A 25,084-nucleotide genomic window follows, 5' to 3' on the forward strand; every position below is an offset into this window, starting at 1 on the left:
TTTTTAAATACCCTTTGGAGACAGGCCTGCGAGTGAGCTCTGTGCTTGTTTCCTGTGAAGATAGCTAAGGCTCTGGCACACACAAACGGATGGACTAAACTTAAAACCTCAGCTATGAGACTCTGTTACCATTTGTAATCCCCCAGCTTCTCAAATGCAATGGGTAAAACCCACGGGCATCAGCCCATTCACTGCGTGCGACCCAGGGAAAGGTACATGCCTATCAAAATGGTTCATAGTCAAGCAACTGAGAGAAGGCAAACCTTTTAACTTAGTTTTACAGGCCAGCTAATTCCAGGCTTGCGACAGGCCAGACAACTTTTTAATTGACTTTGGTGACACAATCATAGAAAATGAGGGTGGAAGGGACCTCAGGAGGTCATATCTAACCCAACCCCCTGCTCCAGGTAGGACCAGCCCCAACTACATCATTTCTTATGCTACCCATTGCTTTGGACCCTGTGATATTTGAGTCATTACCTGGGCCAAAGAGTCCCCGTGTCGTGGATTGTCCTGCAGCAGTTCGAACTGAGCTGCCTTCATTGCCATATTTATTTTGAAGCCAACGTTTTCAAAGGTGTGTGTCTACAGGCGAGTACCGAGACCCATATTAGACCCTTCAGCATAAGAGACCCAACCTTGGTGTCGCAGCACCCACAACTACAGCAGAGACCAACCAGGCGGCTTCTTTGAGCAGTGATTTTCAACCTTTGTTCACCTGCAGACCTCTACAAAAAAATCAGGTGGCGGTATGGACCCCTTTAAATTGTAAGTGTGGGCATCCACATACTTCTGATTGATCGCAGTCATCTTTCATGGACCCCTTAGACATAGTCCGCAGACCGCAGGTTGAAAACTGCTGCTCGAGACATTCAAATAATTATATCCTGGGATCGGTAGTGCCATGCTCACAGCTGCGGCGCTATTCTCCACAGAGCCTGGGTAACGAGAGAAGCTGGCTCCAGAAGTATCTGTGGTGTGAGCCCTGAAGTTCAAGGGACCGCAACAGAACCGAGTTGGAGGACATTGTGGGGAAGCATCTGATCAAAAACTAGAACTATAGAAAAGGGGATTTTTTTTTTTTTTTTTGGAAAAAAAAAGAAAGAAAGAAAAGGAGGATGTTCAACAGAAAGACCCTAAAGTCAGATGCCAGAAAATTCATCGTAATGCCTATCTTGGAGACAGCCAGGTCACAGAAATCTTCAGTAAACAGGCAGGGAAACAGGAAGGCAAGAGAATAAACACCAGGAAGGTGAAACGGCCACGTGCAAGTTGTAATGCAAGCTAAAGAGGGGCACTCGTTTGGAAACTCAGGCTAAGCGAACTTAATCGCAAGTACCATAAACTAGGGTATTCAAAATACAAGGAGGCAATTAGGAGATGTAACCAGGACTCCGAAGAGATACAAAGGCTCTGGATTCACAAGACGGCAGGGAGAGAATCACAGGGCCTCCCGTAGTTAAGGTCGTGTTAAATCATTATCCCTAAGGCCCTTTATGACCATAATGAGCTGACTGTACAACTCACAGCAGGGGTAGCCAACCTGCAGCAGATGTGCTACAAGCGGCGTGGGCACGCGGCGGATCAGAGAGGGGCAGGCAGCACACCTACAGATGGGGCAGGAAGCAGAAAGCAGAGCAGGAGAGGAGCACAGGGCAGAAACCAGAGCAACCGATCAGGCGAGGAGCTTGTGCATACAGCAGGAAGCAGAGCAGCAGATCAGGCAGGGAGCACAGTGCAGGGAGCAGAAAGCAGAGCAGCAGATCAGGCAGGTGAAGGGGTTTGAAGTGGCATGGAGGTATGGAGCTAATTTGCAGCACACCTGCTAAAAAGGGTGCCCCCCACTGACCTATGAGACCAACATCAGTGTAAAGAGAATCAGATCACACACGCATATATGCATGCACACGTGCACACACACCTGCACCACGCAGGCACCTCTTTGCCCATTGCTAAAAGGCAGTAGCTGGTTAAGTGACCATGACATTTTGCTCCAGTCTGTGGCAAGCGGTGAAGACAATGCGACCACCTCAAAGTGCCGAGAGACCTGGAACCGGGACAGGACGCCCCTTGCAAATGGTACCGTGGGGGGCTAACGATCCTGGGACTCAACCCGCAGGTGAGCCATCAAGCATGGCCAACGTAAGGGAGGCCCTACCCGCTCACCCCGGGGAACGCAGTCTGTCCAGGAATCCCCCCAGACAAATTCACAGCGCCTTAACTTGGCGATGCACAGGACTATCTTTCGGCAGACAGTAGCAGGAGGAAACGGAGATATGGCATTTCTGACAAGCTCCGGACACAGCATTTTTTTGCTTCAGCCAGTTTGTGCTGACATGGCGGTCCCATTACAGCCTGAGTTTATATTACCCATGCTAGTGGCTTCCTTGGTTTGGGTAATTTATGCCTGTTGTAAGCTTCAGTCCTCGCTGATAATTTACTAGTTGGCTGTGCTTTGGGAATGAGACAGCCACGGTCAAAACAACAGCTGAAGCCACCCCCATCCAAACTGCTGAAATAAGACATTTGCTTGTACTGCATACATCCCCACTAGCCATCCCAGCTTCCCCACGTGCGGCCGTGCCAGTGCCCGTTTCAGTCCTGGCTTTCTCAGAAGGGTAGGTCTGCCATCAAGCCCAAATTATATAGTACGTTAGCATTTGCCATCAGACATCAGGCTGTATCTAGGCAAAGGCTACCATGCAAACCATTTCAGAGACAGCTTCCAGACATGTGAGCCTGGGGTCCTACGTGTGAATAATTAGTGTATTGCTGTCCTAGCATTATCCACTCACACTTTTAATGTTAGATCCCTGAAAGAGTCATGCGTCTGCCGTGCTGCTTTGACCATCTCTCCCCAAATGTCCCATGGTCTGCTGCTACCAGCGCTTTGGTAGACAAGAGGCAAGACTGGACAACTGGTTGGGATGGTTTAGTCAGGGTGATCCTGCCTTGAGCAGGGGCTGGACTAGATGACCTTGTGAGATCCCTTCCAGCCCTACTTTCCCATTATCGGAAGAGTTAGGATTGTATTCAAATCTGACCTTTTTGTGTTTATTCCCTAGCCAGAGGGTGTGTCTACATGAGACACTTACTGTGCATTAGCCTAATAACACTGTGCACTAGCAGAGCAGTTATTAACCATGCTAATAGCTTACTGTGCAGTATTATTAGGCTAATGCGCAGTAAGCATCACTAAAAAAGCATGCGCCAGTGCTACTGTGCAGTAATTCTAGTTACTGCGCATTCAGTTAGTACCTCTTATTAGAGTCAGAAGGGACCTCCGTGGGCCATCTAGTCTGACCCCCTGCCCCTGGCAGGCAAGAAGAGTCACCAGCCCTGGGGTCATGTGATCCCAGCCAGGTGTCTGTCCAGTCTCCTCTTGAAGACCCCCAAGGATGGGGCGAGCACCACCTCCCTTGGGAGCCTCATTCCAAATCGCGGCAACCCTGACTGTGAAGAGCTTCCTCCTAATGTTCAGTCTAAACCTTCTCTCCAGTAGCTTATGGCCATTGTTGCTTGTCCTTCCTGGGGGTGCCCTGGTGAACAGATCATCGCCTACTTCATGTTGCTGCCCTTATGAATTTGTACGCTGCCACAAGGTCCCCCCTCCACCTTTTCTTGGAGAGGCTAAAGAGGTTAAAGTCCCTTAGCCTTTTCTCATAGTGTCTTCCCTGCAGGCCTCTAGTCAGATGAGTGGCCCTTCTTTGTACCCTCTCCAGGTTGTCTGCATCCCGCTTGAACTGCGGCATCCAGACCTGGACGCAGTACTCCAGCTGCGGTCTGACCAGCGCCGTGTAGAGGCAGAGAATCACCTCCCTGGACCTGTTTGTGAAGCACCTGCAGATGCACGACAAGGTGCGATTGTCTCTGCCGACTGCTTCATCACAGCGACAGCTCACGTGCATCCTGGAGTCAACAGTGACTCCAAGATCTTTTTCTGCCTCAGTGGAGCTGATAAGGTCGCCCCCCAGCCTATAGGTATGATGACAGTCTAAGTGATTTGGGATGTTCAGATCTGCCTTTTTCATAAGATCACATTAAAAAAAGACCGGCGGTACGTGGGTGCACATCTGCGAACCACATACATCACAGACAGAGCCTAGGACTTTGTTGAGTTCCCAAAGCACAAGTCTTTACTTGAGCTAGAGGAGACTCTCCGTTATGGAAGCAGTAGTAGATTTTAGCAAGAGATATAAAACTTTTGAGCAACCCTATTCAGTCCAACTGAAGGCGACAGGGCACACGCAGACCTGCTAGTTGCTAATATATTAGCTAGTCCATCATGTATGAGTGTGAGAGGAACAAAGTCTACTTTTGCAGCAGTTAACAAATATTTCCTTTCACTCCTAATCTAAGACATACAGGCTGTCACACAGAAGTTCTCCCCTTCCACACAGTCAGGGAATGGTTTTGGCCATGCCCGTCAAACATACATAATGCCATGGATCATCTGAGATGCCCTGTAGCACCACAATGCGCCCCACAACACGTGGCAACACCACTACCAGAAGCAGCGGCCTGTGCAGAAGATTAGGAACAGCCCATATAGAAAGATGGGACTGGAGACACAACGGCGAAGAAGAATTGATAATGCCTACGCTCCAGGATTTATACAACACCAGCCCCGAGCAGTGAAAGAGGGCAGGTTCTCTGTTGTGATGTTTTTCACCTCTATGACACCTGCTAAATGAGCCTTATAAGTCCCCAGTCCCCAGGGAGCTTTCCAGATGGGGAATGTGAGTAAAACAGACGCTACAACTCACATTGGGAGTCGGGGGGCTAGGAATTGAACTCTGCCCCCCCTCTCCCCTCTCTATGGAATAGGCATTTTGCAAAGTGCAAAGAGCTGGGGAGAGGAGCCAGAGACAGGCTGGGCTCTGCCCTGCTCCGAGCTACTCAGGTCCTGGAGGGATCAAGGCACCCTGCAAGGGGAAAGCAGCTGCAGATCACAGGGCTGGAGCTGCCCCAGCTCCTGGCAAGCCCCTGCCACTCTCTGTGCCCCACACAGCAGCTGGCATACTCACAATTTGCAGGCACCCCCTGGCAGGCTCTCTGCAAAGCAATCCAGTGCATGCTCTTACCATTGGGCGTTTAAGGACTGGTGGAAGGGGTGTGTGCAAGGGGAGTGGCTTGGGCTTGACTCCGGTTTCACAAGAAATGCCTTTTCCCATTTTCCCTGCCCTTTTTGCATGTCTGCCCAGAGCCAGCTGCCGGTGTCCCTGGGGCTGGCTCCCAGCCTTTTCTAGCTGCATCCCAGGGTTGGGGGGCTGGGGCTGGGGCAGGTTTGCTGCTGGGAGCACTGGCTTTGCAAGGGGGGCAGCTCTGCCCGACAGCCTGCAGGAGGAAAGCACTGTGTCCTGATGCAACATCCTCCCCCCCCCGCGCCACAGTTTCTCCTGGGATCCATCTCCTTTGCTTTTTAAAAAATCTTTATTATTCCAGTGGGTTAGATAATCATGGAGAATGAGGGCGGAAGGGACTTCAGGAGGTCACATCTAGTCCAACCCCCTGCTCCAAGCAGGACCAGCCCCAACTGCATCATCCCAGCCAAGGCTTTGTCTAGACTGGGCTTTAAAACCTCCAAGGATGGAGACTCCACCACCTCTCTAGGTAACTTGTTGCAGTGCTTCACCACCCTCCTTGTGAGGGAGTTTTTCCTAATATCCAACCTCAACTTGCCTTGCTGCAGCTTGAGCCCATTGCTCCTTGTCCTGTCATCTGCCCCCACTGAGAGCAGTCCAGCTCCATCCTCTTTGCAACCCCCTGCAGGGAGGTGAAGGCTGCTATCAAACCCTCCTCGGTCTTCTCTTCTGCAGACTACATCAGCCCAGTTCCCTCAGCCTCTCTTCACCAGTCCTGTCCCACAGCCCCCAACCACTTTCAGTGCCCTCCACCGGACTCTCTCCAATTTCCCCACATCCTTTCTGTAGTGGGGGCCCAACACTGGACACCGTGGTGGCTCTTCAAAGTAACTCTTCGGGTTACCTGAAAGCTGCAGTGTTGGGGTTGGATTTGGATCTGCATTTTAGAGGGCTTATTGCTACTACTTTGCACCCTTAAAAAACCCCCCAGAAACCCCACAAATGTGCAGATGAGCACAAGAGAAATGAATGTACACACAGCGCCAGTTAAAGCTATCAAGGGAGAAGTGAATTTTCTGTCCACATCTCCCTGCTTGGCTTCTTTATGAAGTCTTTGCAGTCTTGTTTTAGGACTTGCTGCTGCCTGGAATTAGGGATCTCCTCCCTTTTGGGTGCTTGCATTTATCCAGGGCATTCGTGCTCCGGGCTGCACTTGCACTTGGAAGCTCCCTGTAGAGAGAAGCCCTTAATGGAAGCACAAACTTCTCAATATTGTCTAACTTTGAAGAGGAAAGAAGGGGGGCAAGGTCATTTAGGCTCTGAATTCAAATCCAAGTGCAGGCTGGCCTCCAAAACCCCAGCTCTAAACCCTGCGGAGATGCAAAACCAGGGTCTGCTCTGATATCCAATTCCCAGCAGTCAGTCCACGCATGCCAAGTCTGACCCAGCCCTCCTCCATCACTTAGATTACATCTCTGGCACACGATGCACTGACACATCTACTTGTTAAGCTCATCCAGATGATGTCTCGCTCACTTTGTCCTCCTCTCCATTTGTTTGCTTTTATCCATCTGGTGTGGTCTTGTCTGGCTTTTAGATTGGGATGGGAACTCCCATTTTATAGGAGTGTTTAACGCCTTGTAAATATGACCTGGGTCCTCCATCAGGTGCTCTAAGTGCTTTAGTAATGGAGGGAATAAAAATGATCCACTGCCTACATTTGAAAGCTGTGAATCGCACCTCTTGGGGGGCAAAAAAGTACATCGCTTTCGCTGAAATACATTGGCAATAAAAGGCTTTTCTGGAAGGTGTGCAGAATGGAAAGTATTTTACTAAAAAATAGGGACTGCCAGTCTTAAATAGGGAGAACTGTTTTCCAGGCACTATCCTTAGGTCCTATGGTAGCTTTTATATGTGGAGACAATCTAATAGCTGGAAAACTATTAAGAATCTGGGGATTTAGGTCCTATTCACTCAGGTGTTGTGTCAGGCCTGACTGTGTGCTTTTCCTAAGGGTTTAGTCAATGGGTTTGTCTGGGATGGTTTGGGTAGGAAGGATCCTGCCTTAGGCAGGGGGTTGCACGAGCTGTGACCTCTGGAGGTCCTTTCCAGCTCTACTTCTCCCGGATCCTATACTCTCACTAATTAGTTAAATGACCTTTTATAGAACCTAATCTGTATAATGGAGACAATATTTCCTTGCTTGAGATGAAACGGGGCATGCAAGGTTGAACTCCTTAATGTCAGGGAAGTGCTTGAAATCTTTGGATGGAAAGCACTAGAGAAATGCAGCGTGGTTTTATCAGAAGCAGAGACGTACGCTTCTCAAATCCCGACATCAGGCGAGTGGTCCCAGTTCATTCATTCACACATTGCCCTCGGTAGGCTTGCACTTGCTTCTGCCAGAGTTGAATATAGCCCGGTGGAAATGCAGGCGCTTCAGCTAGATCTGACTATGGTTGTCCATTTTGTGCCGCCGTGATGTCGCTGGGAAAGAGGGTGGGCCTTGGCTTGGAAGTTCGTTTCAAATAAGCATCCAGATACACGCATGCTTATCCGAGCTCTCTCTGCAGGCTGCAATGGAGGAGCCAGCTTTAGTCACAAGATTTCCAACGTTACCTGGCAGAAGCAATTGCGTTAACCAGCCTGTCTTGAAATAATCTAACGTGCAGCCATGAGAACCTGGAAATGGCTAAAAGAGAATGGTCTAAAGCCCAAGATTTGGTCCATTTTAGTGCAAGTAGTAAGTGAAAATTCAGGCCGTGTTTTTTTTTTTTTTCATATCTACACTGGTTCACCCATCCCATATGAGTGTGTTGCAGCTATTCTCCCTGGCACGGACAGAACAGCTCCTCCCATGCCTATATTTACAGCTATAGTTATGTTCATGGCTGTATTTATGGTTCTGGGTGTCTCCCATCCTTCCATAATGTCAGGCCTGTGGTAGCTTTTAAGTAGTTTCTCCTTCCCTTGACTTGCTTTGCACTGGGCTGATTAAGTTTGCAGCATAAGATGCGCAGCTGGCATGGGCGAGCTCAGAGGAACTTTCTTCGTTCTGCTCACTAGTTGCCTACTGAGTCTCTTGCCAGTCACTCGAGGACATCGACATCTATTGTTAAATTTGCCTTCCACTTCTATTCAGATGTGTCCACAGGCTGAATGAACGGCTTGTTGCCTGCACAGTTTGATGGGTAAAAAACTGGCTGATGGGGCGCACCCAGAGAGTAGTGGTGGATGGGTCATACTCAACCTGGCGAGATGTGAGCAGTGGGGTACCCCAGGGCTCGGTCCCCGGGCCTGCGCTGTTTAACATCTTCATCAGCGACTTGGATGAGGGGGTGGAAAGCACGCTGTCCAAGTTTGCTGATGACACTAAGATGTGGGGCAAGGTGGACACATTTGAAGGGAGAGAGAGGCTGCAACTAGATTTAGACAGACTACAAAAGTGGGCAGACGAGAGTAGGCTGGGGTTCAACGTAGACTAATGCAGGGTGCAGCACCTTGGGGGAAGGCATCCACAGCACACATACAGGCTGGGGAGTTCCCTGCTTGAAAGCACAGGAGCAGAAAGGGATCTCAGAGTCATTATTGACTCCAAGATGAACATGAGCGGCCAATGCCAGACCGCAGCCAGCAAGGCCAGCCAGACCTTGTCATGCATCCAAAGGTGCATCTCAAGCCAGTCCAGAGAGGTGATCCTCCCCCTCTATGCGACTGTGCTCAGGCCGCAGTTGGAGTACTGCGTCCAGTACTGGGCGCCGCACTTCAAAAGGGATGTGGCCAGCCTGGAGAGGGTTCAGAGGAGGCCACCCGCTTGGTGAGAGGGCAGCAGGACGGGCCCTACGAGGAGAGATGGAGGGACCTGAACCTGTTCAGCATCAGCAGGCGGAGGCTGAGGGGGGACCTGGTGGCTGCCTACAAGCTCATCAGGGGGGATCAACAGCAAATAGGCAGAGCCCTTTTCTCCCCAGCACCACCTGGGGTGACGAGGAACAATGGTCATAAGCTGATGGAGAACAGGTTTAGGTTAGAGATCAGAAGGCAATATTTTACAGTTAGGGTGGCCAGAATCTGGAACCAACTTCTCAGGGAGGTGGTCCTTGCCCCTACCTTGGGCAAATTCAAAAGAGGTTGGATGATCACCTGTCTGGGGTCTTGTGAACCCAGCATTCATTCCTGCCTGTGGCAGGGGGTCAGGCTAGATGATCTGTTCAGGTCCCTCCTGACCCGAGCTACTACGAAACTATGAAACTATGATGGTTCTGTGCTGAACCTACCCTTGGATTTTCTGTGCTTTGGGGGCAAAGTCCTGTTTCACATTACATGGCAGGTTTCCAGCTGCATAACTGCCCTTTTGGCACGTATGCGCAGTTTGCAAAGCCCTAAGTGCACATATACCAGGCAAGTGGAAGCCACAACGGTCTACCCAGCAGCAGCCCATTGCTAGCAGCGAGCAGGGCCCACAATATATTTTACCCCAACAGCTGAGCAGTTGAGCACTCCCAGGAAAGATGAGAGCTAAGCTCTAGCTCGCCCTTGCCCAGAGAGAATCTGAACCGACATCTCTCAGAGTCTCCCAGCACAGTGCTCTCACCATCAGGCCGCCAGTTTGGCATTACCCAGTTTTCTCCAGTTCACTTGAGGCTGGTTCCCAGACAGCCAGGTGAGGGACATATGGAGAGACAGTAGGAAGGGGGCAAGCTAGATGATGTATGCTTTGGAAAAAGGAGATCTTAGGTTATATCCTGGACCCTTCCTACCGGTGCAGCAAAAAATTCCCCACTGCTCCATCTATTTTACCAAATGAATAGTGTTGTGCAAGGTACAGTGGCCCAGCTTCAAAAGGAAGGCTGAAGAGACGCCTCGATAAAGCCTATGTGGTGGCCTGCTAAATAGACCAGCATGCTAGGATGTCAGAGGGAAGAAGACTCACACCTCCCCTGAGAAAGGAGGATGCATCTCCCATTCCCACTGCGAATGCCTTGACCACTCACTATTGGGGCTGAAACCTTGGAGGCTGTCCCTCATTTGCCCATGAAGAGTAGGGAGGAGCTGGCTGCCAACCAAATCCAATGGTGCTTTCACCTCAAGCCAAAGACAGCCCGTTTCAAGGTAAAGGGTCTTGCACTCGAAGCAGAGAAGGGAAAGCAAGGGAGGAAGAGAAGAGGAATCCCAGCCTACAGCCGACTCACCCCTGTGGAAAGACCTGCAACTTCTGTGGATGGGTTTGTGGCTCAAGGATTGGACTCTTAATCACCGCACAACCTATCAATGGGCCGTGGTAGAAATGATCCTTGAATTGAGGGATTGTCAACAGTGCCCGAGTCATAGTTTCAGGACATGCTCCAGTATGTAAATACAGAGCCACACACCTGTCCAGCCAGAGCACGGGCTACTCAGCATGCCCAGCAGCCGCACGGATACTTCGGCATCTACACTGCACTGGAAATAGGATTGCAATTGTGCACAAGTGCCCCCAGCGCCAGCTGTGCGGCTGGAAAATTGCTGTTTGGGCAGGTAAAGTGAAATAGGAGTCTGCCCTTTGGATTCGGAGATAAGGAGACAAAACAAAAAGATAAGATATAGATGTATGAGGAAAGGTCAGGGAGGTCTCAGCGTTCGGGCACGGGCACATAGGTTTTGTACTGTGACGGTGCTTGGACAGGAGCATATCTAGAGATGGGCAAGGGAGGACCAGTCCTGGGTACTGATCTACAGGGGCTGCCAGAGATGCCCCTCGGCCCATCGTCCTACCCCACCCAGGGTGCCAAAGCAGCTCACCATGCGCTGCACTTGGATCGGGATTTAGACACATGCCTGGGCTTTCCTACAGGTTTCGGTGTGTGGCTCGCTACAGACACTGACATAGCTAGCCAAATTCTGAGCCAGCCATAGCCGAGCAGGCATCAGGAGGGATCTGACATCCCTCCCCATCTTTAATTTAAGTCCTAGAAAAACCAAGCAATAAAACAGTTGTCCTTGGTTTTCAGTAGGGGTGAGCAAGCTATCTCAGAGTGAAGGCTAAGATGTTCATTTTGACACTGAAACCCTTGAATCATTTCCATCCTGGCTGCTTCTCTGAGCCTTCTCCCTGCCTCTTTCTGCCATGCTGCTAAGCAGCAAATTTCCACGTTGCTTGACCTGAAGCCCCCCCAATTTAAACAGGCCCATTCCCCGATAAGAAGTCCTTGATGCTCCAACCTGCCTCTCAGCTCAGCTCAGCTCAGCTCAGCTCCTGAGAGCCGGGGTTTGCTCATACAGAAGAGTCCAGAGCATTCACATCCCCACTTCATTCATGGCGGGTTCCCAAATTAGGGAAAAGCGGCAGAGTTGTTTTCTGTGGCTTTTACATCAAAGGGTACTGTCTCTCCACCCGGCCGCAGCTCCCGAGCAGCATCTTTGCATATCTCGAATACTTCACAAGCACATGTCTTTTGAGAGATGCAGGGAGAGGGGGATGTTAGGCTTAGCAAGTATCTAGGAAAGTATCTAAGACAGGGTCTTACTGTATTCCAGAAATGCTGCAAAGTCATCCTGCACCTTTAGCTTTGCAGGCAGGGAGGGCGGAGAACAGGTGACTGGGGTGACTTGATTGTGAATGAACTCATGATGTTTCCATGGGTAATTTTCCTAGTGGGTTTACGTAAAATAATCCAAAGTCACTTCAAAGTCAATGGTTCTCAGAATCTGTTAACCTGGAGCTCCTAAATCACTTAGGTGCTTTTGAAAATATAAGCTTCTGACCCTGGCAGAAACAGTTCAATTGTATTTTGATGTACAGTTTTATGCTAATTCTTGCTCAGCTCCCACAATTTTGGACAGACGCATGCTGAGAAATGTCATTTCAGAGTGGCTTGCACACTGTAATATGGAAATGCGGCTTGGATTGAAACATTTCTGGCTTTGCCTTCCGCTGTTATTTTGCAGTGGGGAAAAAACACATGAGAGGTAAGAGGTAGTGATGCTTAATGAAAAACAATGGAAGTGTAAGAAATCGGGGCAGAGCGTCAATGAAAGCTGCAGGGAGGGGGTGAGGAATAGTATTTAAGATGCAGAAACAAAAATGGGTGGTGTCTGGGTGATACCCACTCCCGCCAGCTATGCTTTGGGATATAATTCCCTCCCTAGCACAGGCATTAGCAATGTAGCTGGAAGCCCTAGAGAACAAGGATTAATGACTGACATGCACTGGGGAACTGGGAGGAGAGCAGCCAAGAGTTACTGGGGAAACTGGGAAGCCCCAGAACAAGACAGGAGGGAGGCAGCATCTCTTGGCAAGCGATGGGAACCGAGTGGAGGGGCCAGGCCGCATCTGCGTGCCAGTGCTGTGACAGTTTGGAGCAGGTCGCTTAAAATATGGGGGTAGAGGATGATTTTGAAGCATTAAAATGCTATTATCTCTGCTGGGCGGTGAAAGGATAACAGAATAGTAGCATCTTTGCCTCTGGGAAGTGATCGCTCTGAGAAGAAAAATGCTATTTGGTCTTGCAGGTAATAGTGCATGTGCAATAAGTGAGGAAATAGGTTTCTATTTTCTGCTACAAATGCTCCTTTTGCGGCGAGGACTGGGAAGGGTCCAGTATGCTGGTGCTGCTCATCTGGAGATTTAATCTCCGGCTGTGACAGCAGATAGAGCGGGGAACGATGTGAACCTGTGCACAGAACTAGAGGACAGTGAAGGCAGAGAAAGCAGCAGCCTGGCCAAGGCATTTAGCAACTCCACTGGGAGAGGTGGGACAGCCCCAGTAGGTCCCATAATGGTGGGAGATGGACCTAAGCCAGTCACCACAAAGTGGGTGTCATGGGAGGAAGAGGGGGCTAAATCTAGCATGCACTGCCTCGCTAGCCATCTGGGAAGGATCCAGGGGGTGCAGAGATACGGTCGCACCCACTGATACAAGGCTGTAGGCTTTTATTTAATAGCTATTGCTGATGTCTGAACTGCTGCATTGGCCACGTGTAGTCAGTGCCCCTCATTTTCTGCTCTTGCTAAAGTTTCCCTTGTCTTAAGCCCCTGGATTCAGTGCTTGTGAGTGTGGAAGTGCTGCCAATCAAGGGTGCCCTGGGGAGGCAGTTTAATTTTCCTAGCTTTCTGATTGGGATCTTAAGCTGATGTAGTTACTTAAGACTTCAGAAGTGACCGCCAGATAATTGGACCCGGCTCTTCTTTCTGCTGATATGACCTTGCGGAGGTGTTACACCGCACACACTTCACTAGAGCCAAAAATCACCCAGGGGGACAAACCTGGCTTTAAATGGGCTAAATCTTCCCGTGAAATTCACTTCTGAAGTGATGCTAATAAAACATGTGGCAGTAGCCGGGGAGTGGATGTGCTGCTATTTATTCCCACGTATTCCCCCTGTTCCCTCCCTGCTTCCCAACCTCCGAGCTGTATGCTTGGTTTCCATTATCTTTCATTTGGGCTCCACACTTTTTTGACCAGCTGCATATTGAGGGAACACATCAAAGAGACACAGGCCAACACTGCAGCCTCTGTCTCTTGGCTGGGAGGGGGAGATCAGTGTTTTTGGAGGGGTAATGTCCCTTGTTGAGGCACAAACTCATTAAGCAACCATTTATTTTCATTAGAGTGGGAGATATGCTTGGCTAAGTAGAAGTCAAGCGAATCAGCCTGTGCAAAAATATCCTTCGCCCAAGTGACCCTGAACTGCTTTCTCAATCAGGACTGCTCCAGAAAGATAATGCAGTGCAGACAAAGCAAACTTTAGAAGCTCGGCGGTTTCTGGCTGCGCTAGGGCACAAAGGAAGGTCTTAAATCTGGAGTGCGTTATTAAGATCTTATATTGCCACATCTCCTTGCAGTCACAATGGCTTAACAAAATGCAGGCTTATAAATCAATGAAATGCAGCTCCCTCTGGGGTGGATCGTGACTGTTTCCCAAGAGCAAAGGACAGCGTGAGAAAGTGGAAGATGAGCAGTGTGGGAGGGTGTTGCAGAAAGGAAAGGTCCAGGGGCCGGGTACAATTAACAGCATGCCGACCGGTCCGGAAAACCAGCACTTACTCCCCTAGTTCTGAGTTCAGAGGAGGTCGATTGATCCAAGGCCAAACTCGGGACCAAAGGGGTAAAAACAGATGTCTGGTTTATCCCAGTCCAATTGTTGCAATTGGAACAGCGTGAATGGCAATTAACTCCAATTAGCAGCAGTTGTCCCAGGGAAAAGTGTGATCTCGGTTACTTCGCAGGTACTTAACAGGAGACAGTTTTGGGGTTGCCTTTGTGCCCTGATAACAATGTTTAAGGCACCACAAAGGGAAAACGATCAGAGCTTTCCTTTCTCTGAATACCCGGCTCACTGCAACTCCAGTAAGGCTCCCGTGCGCTTGATCCTGTAACAGCTGAAGGAGGGGTGCTGCCTCTTCAACCACCAGGACCACTTCTTCAGCTCCCTGAATTGCTGGGAAAGTCTCTTCTTAGCTCTCTCCTAAGACCCTAGACATTCATTTTTAGCTTAAAGAGCTGCCATAATTATAGCTCAAGTTAGTACATATGGATTTCAGCCATAAGTATACACTGCAGTGCTCTGCCGCGATCAGTATAACACAACGTTATAGCTATCCAAGCTGCTATTTGAGCCTCTTTTGGAAGCGTCGAAGAAAGCCACCCTGTGTTTTTGCCTCACTGCCTATGACATTTCATACAGAAATGTGAAAACATAATTTAGCGTTTGAATTTATGGTTTCTGCTCATCCCCTTTCCAACACATGGAAGTTGAACAATGTGTCTGACAGCAAGCAAGGCTGTGCTCACTATGTTGAACCAAGGGGCAGAAAAATCTGTTCCGTCTTTAGGACCAAATTCTGTATCCTGCAGTGTTTGCATGAGTGGTTGTGTGTACACGAGATGCGTTACTGCGCAGTTATCTACTGTGCAGTAAAGCGTCACCAAGTAACCGTGCTCATAAGCTACCGTGCAGTAATTTAGTCTACTGCGCAGTTAGCTAGTACCTGTAAATACGGGTACTAAACTAACAGCGTAGTTGATACTGTGCAGTAGGGCTTGTGTAGATGCTGACTGGGAGCAAATTGTACACTAGATTACAGCAAAGAGACTGGGTTTATTTTCCAGCTCTGCCACTGACCTTCCCAGTCACCTTGTGCAAGTCTTCTATTCCCTCTGTAAAATGAGGCTAGCAATCTCTCCTGTCCTCACTTGTGAGCTTTTCAAGAATAAGTTAATGATTGCCTGTGGAAATCCTCACACCCAGCAATGATGATGAGTGCAATAAGGAAGATAGGATCCAAGATCCTGGGGGCATGGCGCATTTGATCCTCTGCGTGTTGTACAGTGCCTGACAGGCTGTTGTGTCTAAAGAAAGAGTGCTGATTATTTAGAGATAGTACTTGAGAAGTGGGAGCGAGAGGACAGTATTTCTTTACCACTGTTGCCACCTAGAGACCAAAACAGACCTTGTCTGCCTAAAGACAGATGTAAAAAATGCAAAACTCTAGAAGTCCTGGTTCAGAGATGATACCTTTCATTAGCCCAACTGAGACATTGCAAAAAAAAGATCTTTTTCTTTCAATTTTTTAAATATATATATATATGTATATATATATACATATATATATATATTGCAATTCCTCAGTTGGTCTAATAAAAGGTATCATCTCTAAACCAAGAGTTCTACAGTTTTGCATCTTTTTTTTTGTCTCAGACCAACACAGCTGCCAAATACATCCCTAAAACCAGATCTTGCATTTGAACTGGGTCTGAGTCAAAACCTGGCTTGTCCCAGGAGAAACGTGTTTTTTAGGCACAAAGAGCAACACAGCTCCTCGCACACACAGCTTGTCCCTGAATGAATGGCACTTACCTTGACGGAGCCATGATTGTCCCAGACAAATACAGCTCATCTACTTCACTGTGGGACAATGGACTTGTACAATCCCAGGACAAAAGGCTTTCTCCTGGGGGAAATGTGATATCTGGCTCATTTCCGTGATCTGGTTCTTTGTCCCGTATTCTGCCCCCGCTGCCAAAGGTGTTATGCATGCACTTAACTGACCGTCTGTGAGTTAGTCCCATGGAAATCACCGTGCATAATTCCATTTAAAAAATAAAACTTTTTAAAAAACATTTGCTGAAAGAGGGGACCCAGCAGACACTGAATGTAAAAAGATTAAAATCCATGTTTGCTGTGAGCTTGTGGTTAATGCTGATGGACCTGAAAGGCTTTTAGTAAGAGCATTCATGGTTATTTCAGAAGTGTGACTGTTCCTTACAGTGCAATCTCTGGCTCATCTTCAAGGATCCTGGTTTTCTCAGCTAAAAAAAAAAAAAATAAATTTTCAGCCCCAAATCCACATTTTTCCATGATTAAAATGAAACACAACTATGTGTGTGTGTGTGTGTGTGTGTGTGTATTAAAGGCATTTTATTTTAATCAGGGAAAATGAAAAACGTGGCTTTTGGCTTACTCTTTGTCATTCTGAAAACTGGGGATTTTTTTTAGCAGAGAAAAGCAGGAACGCTGTATTTTCCAAGAGCAGTGGTGGAACAGCCACATCTTGGGACGTGCAAGTGTGACGGAGCACAAAGCTAGTAGAATTTATGACGTCATCGTGCTCACAGCCGTGCAAACCGTAGATCACCAATTCTCAAGTTGCCTCAGCACCTTGGGCCACTATGAGATCATTTTAATGGTGTCACAGGGTACCACAATATATTAATGGTGTTAGGTGTGCAAACAACTACACACGATTCACAAGGCAAACCCAGACATTGAGTACGGCATTGAGTTTTTGCAGTCCTCTGTCCAGTTTTGGGCTATCCAGGTACAGAAAGGACGTGGACAAACTGGAGACAGTCTAGTGGAGGGTGATGAAAATGGTTGGGGGCTGGGGGACATGACTTGGGAGGAGAGGCTGAGGGACCTGGGCTGATTGAGTCTGCTGAAGAGAAGACCGAGGGGGATTGAATAGCAGCCTTCACCTCCCTGCAGGGGGTGCAAAGAGGATGGAGCTGGGCTGTTCTCAGTGGGGGCAGATGACACGACAAGGAGCAATGGGCTCAGGCTGCAGCAAGGGAAGTTGAGGTTGGATATTAGGAAACATTTTCTCACCAGGAGGGTAGTAAAGCACTGGAACAGGCTACCCAGAGAGGCAGTGGAGTCTCCATCCTTGGAGGTTTTGAAGCCCTGGGTAGACAAAGCCCTGGCTGGGATGATGTAGCTGGGGCTGGTCCTGCTTTGAGCCGGGGGTTGGACCAGATGTGACCTCCTGAGGTCCCTTCCAGCCTTAATCCTCTATTAAGATACTGTTTCTAATTAGAAAGAGTCCAATGGAGGGGAAGAAAAAGTCTTAGAGGCCTGGACAATGACTTGTAAGGACTTATTTAGTTTGGAGAAGAGAAGGCAGAGGGGGATTAGATTAGGTTCTTTAAATCCCTGAAGGGTGGTTATTTGAGGATGGAGACAAACTCTTCTCTTTGGGCACAGGGGATAGGAGAAGGAGCAATGGTTGCAGCAAGGGAAATTTAGGTGGGATATTAGGAAGAATTATCTCACTTTGACTGTGGCTCAGCATTGGAAGAGGCTGCCCAGAGGTACAGGTGTGAAATCTCCGGTCTCGGATACTTTTAAGAGCAGGTTACGCAGACATTTGACTGGGCTGTAAATTGTGTGGCTCAGAAAAGAAAAGAGAATACAGGAAAAAATGCAAGTATCTAACGAGGGTATCATCTCGACACATACAAAATTCCCAGCAAGGGGAAGTTTCAAAGAATTGCAGGTAACTCGGAAATATAATTCCCGAAGCTCGTGAACTATAAAGCCCCTCTGACTCAGAAAAAAGCTGACCATTTGTTATACGCTGTCTCCACCTTCTGGATATTAGTGGAAGGAGCAGAGAAACTAACAGCTGAAAGCTGACCGCCGAAGGCAAGTGTCCATGCTATAGGAAGAAAAAAAAGCAAGACTTCTCCAACAGACCCTCAATCAGGGTATATAAAACTGAAGTCCCTGTAGGGGACCCTGGTGTTTTGCTGAACCAACACAGACGGCCTCTTTTCTCCTAAGAAGACTACGGAGAGTTGAGCGAACCCACAAAAGAAGCTGCAAGACTCCTGAAGCAGTATCAAGCATTTCAGCCCCGATTTTATTCCACTATTAAGACAGCTAAGTGGCATCTCTACGTCACTAACGGGACTCCTATTGTACCCTTCACAGCAGCCACACACCTGCCTGCGCTCTTTCTGCATCTGATTTTAGCCTGAACAGGTCCAAAGGCAACTGGGCTCGGACTTTCCTGCATTCTCAGAAGCAATCAAGAAATTCCACCTGGGTGTCTGTCTGCACCTCGGACCCATTCTGGGCCAGTTGTATCTTAGGGAAAGAAGAAAAACTGCATACAAGTCCCCCAAACCATACAATCACAGACAATGAGGGTGAGAAGGGAGCTCAGGAGGTCACATCCAGTCCAACCCCCTGCTCCAAGCAGGACCAGCCCCAGCTACATCATCCCAGACAAGGCTTTGTCTAGCCAGGGCTTCAAAACCTCCAAGGATGGAGACTCCACCGCCTCTCTGGGTAACCCCTGCCACTGCTTTACTGTCGTCGTACTGAGAAAATTCTTCCTACCACCATCCCAGCTCCTCCACATCTACATTTCAGTGAAGATAGAAGAGAGCCTGCGTCTAGACTAGGGGCTCGCTAGGTTGCCCGTTGCCAGTTGCAGATTGCTACCCGCCTTCCTGGGTAGACCAGCATCGCTCTTCGGGGCTAGATGCACTATAGGGCCATATAGCGATATCTGGTAGGTAGGGTAGGATGTAGGCTGCAGACAAACAAGATGGACAGGTCTCCCCTTCTAGGGCTCCCACGATTGAGAAGAAATGAAGAGGTTTCATTTCAGCCAGGGGATTTCTGTGTTCTTCCATCTAAGTAGCTGATCAATAGTAAGTCATTGAAATGTATGTTGTGGAGAGGGCAGTCTGGTGAGATTCCCAGGAACCATATTTCAGCGTTCATGCTCTAGGTAAGCTTCCGCTTTGTAAGTCCAAGTAAATTAGCCTCAGCAACATCAGCCAATAACCAGAAGTAATTGCTTTTTCAAGATTTAAACTCACTTAAGCACATTCATGAAAATGTATGCAACTGAGAACAGGGATCAGTTAAGGGCACCCCATCAAGATTGTTAATGGTAAATTAAAAAAAATTAGCTTCAAAACGGTAGAAGAGCATCACTTATCTTTTAAAGCACTTTCAGGTTCATAAGTAGAGCCTGGCAACCCTGCTAATGATAACTATAAACAGGAAACAGGAAGGAAGAACAGGACATCCATAACTTCCTGCTTTTCCCTTTTTAGGAGGAATTTTTCCAGCCTGAAAGTATGATTCTGGCTGTTGAAATTCTCCTTATTGATCGTCCTTTCTAAATTGAGGCCAGAGGACTGCTTAAAGAGTCCTGTGACGGGACGTGAAGAGCCAGGACAGGCTGCGGAAATCCACATCTTGCATGCAGCTGTCTGAGAAAACGGAGTAAGTTATCCCCACTGCAGTCTGTTGTTTAAAACCACTGCTCCTCTGCGCCTTTGCAAAGCAAACAGGCAATAAAAACTCCTTCTGAGCTAGATGCAGTTCAGCAGAAGCAATGTAAAGAGCAGGGCGCCAGCATCAACACATAGCATGGAAGAGACTTGAGGTACGGACTTCCCAGCAGTGAAAGAACAGCTTAGGGACCATTAAAAAAGCTAGATGTGTCCATGGGGCCAGATGCAATGTATCCAAGGTGCTGAGGGATTTGGCCGATGTGATTTTAAAAAAAATGGCCAGCATCTCTGCAAACTCGTGGTGATCGGGGAGGCCCCAGACAATTGGGAAAGGCCAACTCTAATACTCATCTTTAAGAAAGAGAAGAAGGAAGACCCAGGGAACTACAGACCAGTCATCCTCACCTTGGTCCCTGGAAAAATCATGGAGCAGATCCCCAAGGAATCCATTTCTAAGCACTTGAAGGAGAAGAAAGTGATGAGGAACAGTCAGCATGGGTTCACCAAGGGCAAGTCATGCCTGAGCAACCTGATTGCCTTCCCTGATGAGATGACTGGCTCAGTGAAAGTGGGAAGAGCAGTGGACATGAAATAACTTGACTTTAGCAAGGCTTTTGATATGGTCTCTCATAAAATTCTCACCAGCAAGCTAAGGAAGTACAGGTTGGATGAGTGAACTGTAAGGTGGATAGAAAACTGGCTGGATAGTCAGACTCAAAGGGTAGCAGTCGATGGATCAACGTCTAGTTGGCAGAAAGTATCAAGTGCAGTGTCCCAGGGCTGGGTCCTGGGGCGGGTTTTGCTCAATATCTGCATCAAGGACCTAGAAGATGGGATGCGGTGCACCCTCAGCAAGTTTGCAGATGACACCAAGGTGCGGGAAGTAATAGATATGCTGGAGGGTAGGGCTAGGATTCAGAGAGACCTTGACAAATTGGAGGATTGGACCAAAAGAAATCCCATGAGGTTCAACAAGGACAAGTGCAAAGTCCTGCACTTCGGTTGAAGCAATCCCATGCACAGGGACAGGCTGGGGGTGAGTGGCTGGGCAGCAGCCCTGCAGAAAAGGACCTGAGGGGACAGGGGACAAGAAGCTGGACAGGAGCCAGCAGTGTGCCCTTGCTGCCAAGAAGGCTACCGGCATCCTGGGCTGCATTGGTAGGAGCGGTGCCAGCAGATCGAGGGCAGTGATTCTTCCCCTCTATTTGGCATTGGGAAAGCCACACCTGCAGTTCTGTGTCCAGTTTTGGGCTCCCAACTACAGAAAAGATGTAGAGAAATTGGGGAGAGTCCAGCAGAGGGTCAGGGGACTGGGACACATGACTTGGGAGGAGAGGCTGAGGGCACTGGGCTGATGTAGTCTGCAGAAGAGAAGACGGAGGGGGATTGCATAGCAGCCTTCACCTCCCTGCTGGGGGTTGCAAAGAGGATGGAGCTGGACTGGTCTCAGTGGGGGCAGATGAAAGGACAAGGAGCAATGGGCTCAAGCTGCAGCAAGGGAAGCTGAGGTTAAATATGAGGAAAAACTTTCTCACCAGGAGGGTGGTGAAGCACTGGAACAGGTTACCCAGAAAAGTGGCGAAGTCACCATTCTTGGAGCTTTTTAAGCCCCAGCTAGACAAAGCCTTTTCTGGGATGATATAGTCGGGGCTGGTCCTGCTTTGAGTAAGGGGTTGGGCTAGATGTGACCTCCTGGGGCCCGTTCCCACCCTCATTTTGTATAATCCTATGAAGTGCATACCACGTAGGTTTATGGCTACAGCACCACAGAGTCTAGCCACCTTTACATCGGTGCATATTTGGCAAATCTGGACAGTGACCCCAGGCTGCCTGTGCTGCTGACGGAGCACTTACATAAACACCAACACCACTAACAGTATGTATTGTCATCTGAGATGACCTGCCCAAAGAGAGTTGGAACAAAGGCCAGCCAAACCAGTGGCGTATTATTGGTCTGGAGGGTGCATTTGGAGTGCAAAATAACAACGGGTCAGAAAAGGTGCAGCCGTGGGTCAGATCAGACCACTAGCCAGGGTTTGCTTGTGGGGTTAGCCAACAACCTGCATAGGATCCACACTGTGCGCGTGACCACAAGTGATGTTCGGAGTCAGGCATACCGCTAACAGGACTCAAAGTTGGAGCTGAGCCAGCTTAAGTGGCACTAATCCAACAAGAAAGCCCTCTCTTTAGCAAGAAAGCTTGTGACTGAAGGCTTCTAAACTAGCAAACTCAGGCCTCCAAACAGTTTTGTTAAGACATTTAGTTAATCTTGGTTTTAAAGTGACCCTCAGGGTCTCTAGGCTGAAGGGCAAGCTTAAGGACACTAGGTCCACCACTATTTAGGGTGTTACATTTTCAAAGAACAGCCTAATAAATGACAATTCAACCCAGATGAAAGCCAGACAGCCGATCTACTCTGCTGCCAACCTCCACTGTGCAGAGCTAGTCTTCTCGTTATCAGACAGCTTGCCACTTCCGAGAAGACGTGAGCTGAGCTCAAGCTACACGATGAAAATATCTTCCTGACAGCTGTGAGAGAGAAGGTCATCCTCATCACACTCTTCGAGAATGGGTTTTTATGCTGCGATCCTATCAGTATTGCATATGAAGTAACAGCCTAATAGGTCACCCCCAGGAGGAATAACCTCAAAGGTGCTGCAGGAAGAGGTGTCAGCAGTTCGCCGAGTGGTGCGCTTACGGCAAATCATGAAGTGAGATGTGGCTAGACAGAAAATTGGTGGCCCTGGCAGCATTGTAGTACCCTTGCCTCTCTCTGCCCCTTAGGCTTTGATCCTCATTTCTCATATCTTTATTAATGCATTCTCAGACAGTGACTTTGATCTGATGACATATTGCCTATATCATACTTGCAAATGTGCTCAGAGGTGGCCCATCACTGCCCGCTCTAGATACCCTCTAATGTACAGTGTTTTTGTGGTATTTAAATACATTATGTTCAGCGCCGGTTTGCTCTGCGAGGGCACCTTTCATCAGCCACAGGGACATTTCTAACTGGCTGTAATAAAGCCTAACTCTTATATTGCTTCTCTTATCCGTTGGGTTTGACAAAAGAGGTTGCTGTCATTATCCCCATTTTGCAGAGGGGGTAGAATGAGTCACAGTAATGGAAGTGACTTGCCCTGGGTCATCCCACAGATAACAGGGGTGGGAAATGAGCCCAGGTGTTCATAGTCCCAGATCACAGAGCCTAAGGCTACCAATTCAGAAATTTAGACAAAAAAATGCCTTTGCCCTAACATTTATGAAACTTTGAAACTGCACTTAGGATCACAGACAATGAGGGTGGAAGGGACCTCAGGAGGTCACATCTAATCCAACCCCTGCTCCAAGCAGGACCAGCCCCAACTGCATCATCCCAGCCAAGGCTTTGTCTAGCCAGGGCTTCAAAACCTCCAAGGATGGAGACTTCACCACTGCTCTGGGAAGCCTGCTCGAGTGCTTCACCACACTCCTTGTGAAAAGGTTTTTCCTAATATCTAACCTCAACTTTCCTTGCTGCAACTTGAGCCCATTGCTCCTTGTCCTGTCATTGCCCCCACAGAGAACAGCCCAGCTCCATCCTCTTTGCAGCCCCCCTGCAGGGAGGTGAAGGCTGCTAGTCAATCCCCCTCGGTCTTCTCTTCTCCAGACTCAATCAGCCCAGTTCCCTCAGCCTCTCCTCACCAGTCCTGTCCCCCAGTCCCAACCATTTTTGTTGCCTTCCACTGGACTCTCTCCACTGTGTCCACATCCTTTCTGTCATGGGGGGCCCACAGCTGGACACAGGACTCCAGATGTGGCCTCCCCAGTGCTGAATAGAGGGGAAGAATCAGTGCCCTCCATCTGCTGGCACCGCTCCTCCCAATGCAGCTCAGGATGCTGGTAGCTGTCTTGGCACCAAGGGCACACTGCTGGCTCCTGTTCAGCTTCTTGTCCCTTGTCCTCCCCAAGTCCTGCTGCCCAGCCCGTCAGTCCCTGCCTGTCCCAGGGCATGGGGTTGCTCCATCCGAAGTGCAGGATGGTGAACAACTGCGGTGAAACTAGACCGTTCTCTCTGGGCCAGGCTTCAGAGGTCAGTCACTGGTTACAGCCACAAAAGAGAAACAGTTTAAAACTTGGGTGATTAATCAAATCTGATTCTCCTGTCCATCATTATGAAACTTGACTGGGATAGGATTTTTTTAATTTCAAGGATTGTTTTTTCTCAGCTTCTCTATTGCCAATTTAATTCTCCCTCTCTCTCATACAGGCAGTCCTCGACTTACAGCGTTTCGAGTTACAACGTTTCACACTTACAACTTTATAAATTGACACCCTGTTTCAACTTTATGACGTCAGTTTTGACTTACAACGGTTGATCCGATGCGACGCCACACCAGCAAACAAGGTCACTGCGTCGCCCACCCCCCAAGAGAACATCTGTCCAAACTTCCTTGGACATTTTGTTTAAGAAAGCAGACAAGACTCGCGAAAACCCTGCAGCCAGGACTCCAGACAAGACTCCAGCCAAGAGCCCTTCAAAAAGTCCAACCAAGAGCCCTTCAAAAAGTCCAGCAAAGTCACATCAAAGAAGTCCTTCCAAATCAATATGATTGCTATTTACAATATAAATACATTAATGTAGCTACATTACTCATCTATAATTGATCAAGTACAACATTCTGGGGTATTTTTGGTGAAAATAGGGTATTGGAACCAATCCCCCATTTATAACATTGCTTCTTATGAGAAAATTGGTTCCAAGTTACAACGTTTCCACTTAAGACGTGGTTTTCAGGAACCAATTGTGTCGTAAGTCTGAGGACTGCCTGTATTTCCAAAATGCTGGTGGTGGTTCCAAAACCTAATCCCAGTCAAAAGGGGAAAACAAGAAAAACCCACCGTTTTTGGTCAAATATGAATAGAGCAATGGGCTAAATTACGACTTGCACTATATAGAAACACACACAGGAATGAGAACGATAAGTACAGAGCTGCAGCTTGCTACGCAGCTACCTTCCATGGAGCACGTGGAAGGAGCAGAGACTTGATTCAGCAAGCACCTTCTTGTTGGCCAGCCCAACAACTAGACAGGGATGGCTTTTATTGTTTCCTGCTAGTATGGGCCAACAACAAATTGCCGTCTGTCCACAACTACAGGGAAGCTGCAAGGCAATTCCGAATTGCAGGCATGTCAGACTCCTGTTACACGTAGTAAATATTGCGGGCACTCAATGGCAGTGTTACAGGAGGAGAGTGCCTGCAGTGCAAACAGCCAGTGAAGGATAAATGCATCGGGGAAGCATGCATAAACATTTTTTTTTTCCAATAAGAACAAATCAAAAGGTTGCATCAATAGCATTTCCAGCTGGTTTTTTTTTTGTTAATGTCTAACTAAAATGTCCGTGGGTAGAGTATTTTATATTTCCTGGTCTGTCCGTGAGCATTTATGAAGAAAGACCTCTCCCTTCCCTAGCAATCATAATAAATACATACATAAATACAATT

At 48.4% G+C, this 25,084-nt stretch overlaps 1 protein-coding gene across 3 annotated transcripts in view; it reads right to left on the reverse strand.

The window, feature by feature from the left end:
- SLCO2B1 (solute carrier organic anion transporter family member 2B1) overlaps nucleotides 1-25,084 on the reverse strand; it is a 146,141-nt gene that overhangs the window by 104,778 nt on the left and 16,279 nt on the right. Inside the window, exon 1 of one of the 3 annotated variants that reach the window (XM_059723145.1) lies at nucleotides 5,085-5,218. The exons of 1 other annotated variant lie outside the window; for it this stretch is intronic. In XM_059723145.1, the coding sequence (XP_059579128.1) occupies nucleotides 5,085-5,194 (110 nt within the window). In that variant the 5' untranslated portion in view covers nucleotides 5,195-5,218. Of the gene's footprint in view, nucleotides 1-5,027; nucleotides 5,219-25,084 lie in introns of those variants that run through there. One more of the 3 variants, XM_006262689.4, reaches the window with a different exon arrangement.

Source organism: Alligator mississippiensis, chromosome 1 (genome assembly GCF_030867095.1).
Source record: "Alligator mississippiensis isolate rAllMis1 chromosome 1, rAllMis1, whole genome shotgun sequence".
In the NCBI taxonomy this organism is placed as follows: Eukaryota; Metazoa; Chordata; order Crocodylia; family Alligatoridae; genus Alligator; species Alligator mississippiensis.